Here is an 8,846-nt window from a genome sequence, read left to right on the forward strand (position 1 = left end):
GTTGACTCAAAGAGTAAATGACCTGCCTATACTTAATCAGTTAGTTCTGTTGAAAGAGAATAATACACAAAATACCTACCTTTCTATATATATACTTACCCAGTTACATAAACTGAAACAGAATATACCTGCAGCACAGTTTATACTTATCCAGGTGACACTGCAGAAAAAGAATAAACTAAAAAGTGGATTACCTACTTATATACAGTGCTTATCCAAGAAGAACTGAAATACCTATAAATACCTACCTACAGTATGTACTTACCTAGTCTGGTCTGCTAGAATAAAAATAAAGTAAATGACCAACCTGCCTATGTACATTACCAGATCTGATTAACACATTAAAATGTAATGTGAATTTATATCTAAATTCTTATACATCTGTATATTCTGTAAAGAAAATAGTTGTGGCAATGCATATCTCAGAGATGTTGGATATAAAGTCTCTTAATCCAATAATCCCCCATAACTATACAACCACTCTTACTGTTATTGCAATGTCTATATTGAACTCTCAATATAGTTTCTATAGTTTCTCCTCTCATTACACACCAGGTTCCTGCCATTACTCCAATAAAAGGCAGAGGCATCACATGTCTCTGCATGAGAGAGAAGCAGGTTTGTTGGACTTTTAGAGGCAATTTATAAATGATTAAAGATGACCATGTCCCTGCATCTGACGGCACAACTGAAACCAGATGGTGTCCAGAATTCATTGAAGCCAAACACATCAGAGAATGGTGTGTGGTGTTTTATGATGATGAGACCTATCCCGGCTAATTATCACTGAAGTGGAAGAGCACAGCATAATGGATGTACATGCACCAGTACGGGATAAACAAATTCTTCTGGCCTGGTCCCAGAGAAGACGTTAACTGGTATGTGGATCAACAGATTTTTTTGTCTTATTCCAGAGCCAGAAGTCCTCAATAGATGTTGTGTACAGTTAAACAAGGCTTCATGGAGGGATGAAACCTTAAGGATGGGGAGGGGAATACAGTTGGTGCATCATACCGTTCAGAAAATGTAATTTCCCACTATAATATTGCAATTTAATTTTTAAAAAAGTTGTTTTTTTTTAACAGTTATGTATATCTCCTGACAGGGTGAACATATTTTATAACTTATTCCCCGAATATTGGCCCGTCTGAAAAATGTGGGAGCCAGTGGCCATTTTAGACCCCCTTGGGAGCTCAGCTAATAGATATCTCTACAATTTGAGTTATTTATGATAGGGAAGAGGAAATTAAGAGCAACATGTGGGAGTACTGTGAGGGTTGAATGGCAAATCTATAGTGATATTGTGTTAAAAAAAAATACATCAGAACTGTATCTGTCACAATTTGTAGTGACCAAGAATACTATAAAAAAGATACCTACAACTACAGGCCTAGGCTATTTAGCCTATTTCAAAAGTTTATATTAAAGTGTCTTTCTTCTGCAGCCTGATGGACCAGTTCTCCCTAAATGACGACTCAACCTGTCTCCACTCCCCACATGTTTCGTCATCTTGTCACCTTCTGTGGCGACAGAGGTAGATGGTAACAAAAGATCCCTGACGTTTTTTCGATGATTTTGAAGCCATTGAAACCGAAAGACGAACCGACCCGACTACCTGGGAGGAGAGAAAGGGAAGCTCTTACGTCACACGGCCTCTGTCGCCGCCACATCACTTGGCCGCCTTCACGGACATTAGAAGCTCGGAAATAAGAGCACTACAGATTCGGGAATGTTTCGAAGTCATGTTTTTTATCGGAAATAGCAATACAATACACCCAGTAGGCTGAAACAAATAGCGTAGCTGTGTCCTGTCATCATAAGCAATCAAGTATCAGCGTGCTACTCTATAGCCTGGGATAGTGACAAAAGAAGGGAACTTAAACAAGATTGAATGCGCCTCAGCTAAATAAGATTGAAATATTCTGCAAAATTATCTTGCAACTAGTACTAGGTTATTTTATAAGTGTACATAAACAATTTCACACCATACCTGCGCAAGTGGACAATCACGGAATGTTTCCAGTCTAACTAGGCTACTCTCGTCACCGTCAAATCCGACAGCACCTGAAAGTCTCAACTGCCACAGCAGGTTTCGTGGAGGGGGAAGAGGATCCTCATTTCAGCTTTTCTTTATTAACATTCCCCCTCTGTAGGAGATATTTCGGCTGTGTAGCACGTCAGGTGGTTACATTCAGTTTTAGTTTACAGGGCTATCATATTTATCTAAACTTGAGGTAATACAGGCTACCTCTTGAAAATGCTTCAGTCTCTGGCCAGCAATTCGTGTGTGCGGTTGATACAGAGTCACAAATCGATGTGGTATTTTGTGTCTCTAGTTTTGGGGTATCTACTTTATCTTATATTCGGCGCTGTTGTCTTTTCTTCGGTCGAGCTGCCCTATGAAGACCTCCTGCGCCAGGACCTGCGGGCCATGAAAAAACAGTTCCTCCTGGAGAATGAATGCCTAACCGAGGAGCATCTGGAGCGCTTTCTAAAGAAAGCCCTTGATGCCAGTAATTATGGGGTTTCCATCCTTAATAACGCCTCAGCTAACTGGAACTGGGACTTCACCTCTGCGCTGTTTTTTGCGAGCACCGTGCTGTCCACCACAGGTGAGTCTCAGCTGTTTGAAGGGTCAGACTGGACAGTGCAGGTGATGCTGCACGGTGGTGTCCAGGCCATATGCTAAACATTTTTTGGTGCTTATTAGGGTTCCAATTTTGGACTTACTTCTGTCTGCATTTCAACATGTTTTGCAAAACAATCTTTCGTCAGACGTGCAGGTTACCTGAGTCACCACCAGGCCACACAAACACGGCCTGCTCACTGAAAATGGGCAGGTAGTGGTACATGTCATTATGTAACAATTTGTGGTAATGTGGTGTGTGTTTAGTAATAGTCTATTTAATTTTCCCTCTTACACCTCCCCTATATTCTATACAACACTGCTTATCCCAGGATCAGGCTACAAACCTGTTTGTATCATCCTCAAATGAAAAAAGTGGGTTATCTCTGGTTATTTGTGTTCAAAAGCTGCTTTCTTGTCTTGTCTTTATTTTTTGTTTTGTTTTTTAGCACAGTGAACATTTTTTTCTGCCAGCACATCTATTGGTTACTATGGCATTTCTGTAAAATTAGAGCCTAGTGTTGCAGCACTCTAGATCGGTCTACATTTATGAAGCTTAATACATTTTCAGTTTTTGTTGACATTGTCAGGAAGATTATTGAGGTCATAGTGGGTGATGAATGGTCTTCTTAATATTTTGTCCACTCCATTAACATACATGAGGGGGCCAAAATATTAGGAGCAGCAGTCAATATAATACACCCCAGTACACCATCACTACTTAGTACTACCTCAGTAATAAACATAAAATAGAATTATCACCTGTTTGACAATGTTAGCAAAAAACTGAAAATGTATAAACTTTTAAAAAAGTACAATTTATAGCAGAGCTGTTGTATTGAATTAGGTGTACCTACTGAAGTGGCCGGTGACTGTATATCGTCCATTTGTATTTTACTAACATTACTAAATAATGCTTTTCTTTTTAGCACAGGAGTAATGTTATTATTATGATTACAGTAATGGACATCAAAATTGTCTCGCATTGGTTTGGTCTCGGTCTTGACTCGGTCTCGCCCCCCTCAAAGTCTTGGTCTTGTCTTGGTATTGGTATGCTCTGGTCTTGGTCTTGACTCAATGTCATGTTAGGTGGTGTTGACTACAACACTAAAAGTATCTGCTTATTCCAGACATACAGTAAGCTGTTCCCTATCCAGTTTGACAGTCTCATCCCTTAGTCTAATATGTTTAGGCAAATTCTTTAAGCAAATGTTGTTGTTTTTTCTTTAAGGCAAAGGAACAGTTTTGCACGCCACTGTGAGCAGAGGTTGTTTTTTATCTAAGCAGTGCACAGAAGTTTAAGGCTTGCAGATGGTTGTCAGTAAGATTACCTGAAGAACTTTAGTCTGACCACATGGCAGCAGTTATCTATGAGGTTTCATCATACATAGTTATGCAGATATCGTGTAGCTGCCTGTCTGTGTCTTGTTTAAGTCTCAACATAACTGTGTTGAGGGCTAAACAGGGACATCAAGATCAGACAGACACCTGACTCTTTGTAATAGACATGTCTTATTTTTAGACTCCAACTTTTTGTATGTCAGAATTATTTTGATCCTCAGTTCTACTAATAACAGATTAAATGTCTGCTTTTGATTACAGTTGATTATTTTTTATTATCATTTCTTAGCAGTAACCACAGACTTGTTCCGATACATACCAGACACCAGTAATTCAATTCTTACTGAAATTCATGTTTCTTCATTCATTCTGATTCATGTTTTTCCTAACAGAAGCATTCCTTTTACTAAAAACCTAGCAGAAACTGAAATAACATTTCTGGGGAGTTTTAAAGACATTTATCACAGACAAACATAAATTCTTCATTTGCACACTTGTGTTAGAGAGCCATGGTATTTTTAATGCTCTTGGTTAGGTTCACTCCACTTAACTAGAACATGAGGTTTAAACGGTAATACCACATTTATGTCAGGGTTCCATAATGTAAAAAACAGTTTTAGTCATTCTTTAGAAACCTGCTTGATCTTGCTTATTGTCTATTCATCAGTTTAATGATGCTTCTGTTTAATTAATGACTCCATATGTCATTACAGTTCTTTGTTAACAGGACAATGCTACGAAAGAGCACTTAATGCTTAGTCAACCTGTCTCGTATAAAATAATATATGCATGAATTATGTTATTGTATAGTTGTTAGTCTGTTTGTAGTAGTTGTAGGAGTAGTGTGTTTATAAGAGTGGAAATTGATGAGTATGCCAACATTATAGTATGTGAAATGACTGATGGATTAGAATTCACTCAAACATAATGTAGGGCTGCAACAAACAATTATTTTCATTGTCAATTAATCGGTTTATAATTTTCGTGATTTAATAATCAATCTTTTTTTGTATATTAAATGTCAGAAAATAATGAAAAATGGCTATTATAATTTAGTAAAGCCCAATATGACGTCTTCAAATGTCTCGTTTTGTTTAAAAACTAAAACTAAATTATGTGATTTACCCAATTGTCAAAATAGCTGCTGATTAATTTTCTATCTAAAAATGCTAAAATCTGAAGTCATAATATGATCCACTCTTCTTTGTTTAGTGGGTTATCCTGGCACAGCATGTAACCATCAAATAAAAGTCAAAAGTTTTAGTTTGATAAAATAATTCACACATTATTATGTAGTTAAAACGCATTTTTGTAGGTTAATACCCACTCTATCTTATGTGTACAGTTTCATATCTGATTTCTTTTCCATATTGCATACTGTTTTAACAGTGCTAGATGACATTTTAGAGTGAATACACAGAATATTATATGACAGCATGATTAGATGTTTGACAGGTTCAATAGAAAAGATCAATAAATGAAAGTAGGGCTAAAGCAAGCAAGACAAGATCATGCCTGTTACTGAGATATTTTCTGTCATGTGTGTTTTACTACAGGATATGGTCATACAGCACCACTGTCAGATGGTGGCAAGGCCTTCTGCATAATCTACTCTGTGATTGGCATCCCCTTCACTCTCCTTTTCCTCACTGCTGTGGTGCAAAGGATCATGGTGTTCAGCACTCGGAGGCCGATCATGTACATCCACACACGCTGGGGCCTGTCCAAACCGCTGGTGTCCATTGTTCATGCCATTCTGCTTGGTGTAGTGTCCGTCTCTTGCTTCTTTCTCATCCCGGCCGCCATCTTCTCAGCCCTGGAGGAGAACTGGAACTTCCTGGAGTCCTTCTACTTCTGCTTCATTTCACTCAGCACCATTGGCCTGGGAGATTACGTACCTGGAGAAGCTGCTAATCAGAGGTTCAGGGAGCTCTACAAAGTGGGCATCACCCGTAAGTGCTGATGAGATTTTTTACCATCTATTTTCATCTTTTGTTTTTAATGGTAATATTGTAAACAACATTTATAATTGTCTAACTTAATGTGATACTCGTGGTCTTATCAATGTAAACAGAAGAGATTATAAATGAGGCCACCTGCAAGCAGCAGTTCTGCTTCATTTCTCACAATCTTTATTGCTTCCTGTTTCAAAGAGGATGTAACCACTTGGTTTTTATTTGTTTTTATTGGAGGAGCAGCTCTCTCTTCCATTTGAGCTACAAAGCAATCCAGCAAAAGCATTCATACAAAATCTGACCTCATGCTACACAATGTAAAAAAGGAAGTGCAGTGATGGTCTCATTTTTTAAAAGGTCATTGTACTAATGACTCAGTGATGTTAGAATATCACATATAGCAAAGTGATTTTAAATAAGATTGAAATGAATCCTGATTTACAGGTACCAACCAGGCAGAACAGAAGGCAATATGCATTTTACTCATTTCACATAGATAGGAAGCATCAGAATTGATTTAAAAATGGGTTGCTGTTACAACTTGCAAAAAAATCAAAAAACAACTATTAACTGCTGTTGATTCTAAATCTGCTGTTGAAATTGCTAATTAGTTACAAACTATTTTAGCTTGCAAAATTCTGAACAGTGCAAAGCTCATTAAAAGGGGTTCACTTGCAATAGCAGTTCGAGTTGCATTGTTTTAAAAGCCGCTTATAATCAGTCGGGTAAGTCAGGAGCGCAGTGCAGGAGGAAAATTGGGCCATGGAGGGCAGAAAAAGGTATTGATTGATTCTTCTGGATGACCTGTGCAGCTTTCTGTCAGCTGCAGTGCGCTGCTAGGGCTAATGGCGACTTGACAACAGTTAAAACCAATTTGAACCCATGGAGATTTGACAAGTTGTTTTTGTGCGTAAATGCTGTGCGTTACTCAAATGAGCTGTAACCTGCATGTGTGATAGGGGTGGGCGGTACACACCACCCAGAGTGACATCATCCAGTGGGAACAATGTGTCAGTCTGTAGGAGAGGAGGAGGAGAGATGATTGTGACAGAATGTGTTTATGCGCACAAACGACATCCGACACATTTGTACAGCTTCCTTGGTGTAAAATTGCACATCCGTGTCAGAGATTATATCACCGCTATCTGTTATAACATTTGGAAAGAAGAGCATGAAGAAAAGATGTAAGCATGGTCTGCCACAAATAACCAACAGTTTGTGTCATTTTCTGAAGTGTAAACCCAAAATTGTATCAGACTCAAGGTGCCTCTGCTACCACTATCTATGTAAGTAGAAATACTGTACTATTATTATACTTTACCAGTAGAGCCTAGACACACCTTAAGTTTCTGGGGGATTTTGGGGGAAGTTTCATATTAGAAACTGACATGCACAAGAATCTTTTGTTTTTTTTGTCAGAGAGCAGGGCAAGGTGTCTCTGCTGGTCCTAGTAACAAACAATACATGCGAATGGGGGATTTCCAACATTGTCTGAAAATGTTGTCCTCCTCTCATCATGCATGGTTAGCTATCTACTGCCCTCGTGTGTCAATATGTAAAAACAACTGGTTTTGTTAGGTTTTGGTTTCTTGTCGCAGATTTAGTAAATTTATGCTTATGGCTTGTTTTCGTCATTTAATAAAACTACACACTATTTATTCTCTCTCACTCTCTCTCAAAAGTCTACCTGATCCTGGGTCTGATAGTCATGCTGGTGGTGCTGGAGACCTTCTGTGAGCTGCAGCAACTGAAGCAGCTGAGGAAGATGTTCTACCTGAAGAAGGAGAAGCCGCAAGACCGCCTCGCTATCTTGGAGCATGACCACCTCTCCTTCACTACGGTGTCCAACAGAGCTGCGGCCCACAGTGAGGACAAAACCCAGCCATTTGTTGGTGTCCCAACTCTGTCCTCTCCCAACGATGATCCCATGATCCAGTAAAGATCGGCAGTGCAAACAATTATTGAGGGATCAATTAATTAAAGTAAGGGATAATGCACGCAAGACTAGATAAAATGAGTAGATCATAAATCTAAGCTGTTGGCATCCTGCAAAACTCATTCCTGCAAATTTTAGTATGTTAGTTGAGACAATTCAGACCAAGAAAAACTATCCCCTTTATCAACCACAATAATAACCATACGCTGCCATGTTGCAGAAATAAAATATATGTACATTAAAAAAGGGAAAATTTATATTTTATCAGTGACTATAAAAACATAGTCATTGATAAAAGAAAAGCCTTCTGCTGTATTTATGACTCACAAGAGCTCAGCTCCTTTGTGAGCTGTATTATTTATAGCATATGTAGGAACATTTTAGAAAGTAATTGGTCTCCTAAAATTGATCTTAAATATAGGAACATTCTCTGTAGTCTGTCTCAAATTAGTACATAAATATGTATCTTACAGTATAAATACATGACAGGTATGTGGAATGTGTATAATCAGGTAAATGTTTAAAGGTGTACAGTATAGTACCATCTAGAATTAAGACACCTGTTGATGAACAGAAGTAGACACAAGATATAAAAATAACTCAAGAAATTAACTACAATTCAGAAATATTGTGACATTATTATTTATGATTGAACATTGAAGGGAAAATGTTGAAATATATCATGCAGCCTTATTTAAAATCCAGTTTTTGGCAGATCTTGCTGCAAACTGATCAAAGTTTGCTGATGGCTACACTCTGTAAAGCTTGAATGCATTCCTCTCAATTTAATTGGCTTCTTTTGATTTTGAGTAGTTTCAGAAGCCTGTTTTCCATTGCATAATGTTGATTGCATGGTTGACTGAAAGAGAGGTTTCGGTCAATGCTTTACAGAGTACATGAAAGAATAGACAATGAGTTTTATGGTCATTAAATGTACTGGGCTCTGTATTTATGAAAATTAGGGTTTGCAAGACAACAGGCTTTGTTT

The 8,846-nt window shown here is 38.1% G+C and overlaps 1 protein-coding gene across 1 annotated transcript; it reads left to right on the plus strand.

Moving 5' to 3' along the window:
- The first annotated feature begins 2,115 nt into the window (after positions 1-2,115).
- On the plus strand, positions 2,116-8,185 carry kcnk1b (potassium channel, subfamily K, member 1b). The gene is made up of 3 exons (XM_062430628.1): positions 2,116-2,612; positions 5,524-5,919; positions 7,605-8,185. Exons 1-3 carry the CDS (start codon positions 2,258-2,260, stop codon positions 7,859-7,861), a joined length of 1,008 nt encoding a protein of 335 aa, XP_062286612.1. The 5' UTR covers positions 2,116-2,257; the 3' UTR covers positions 7,862-8,185.
- The last annotated feature ends 661 nt before the right edge of the window (positions 8,186-8,846 follow it).

This window comes from Scomber scombrus, chromosome 12, assembly GCF_963691925.1.
Source record: "Scomber scombrus chromosome 12, fScoSco1.1, whole genome shotgun sequence".
Lineage (NCBI taxonomy): Eukaryota > Metazoa > Chordata > Actinopteri > Scombriformes > Scombridae > Scomber > Scomber scombrus.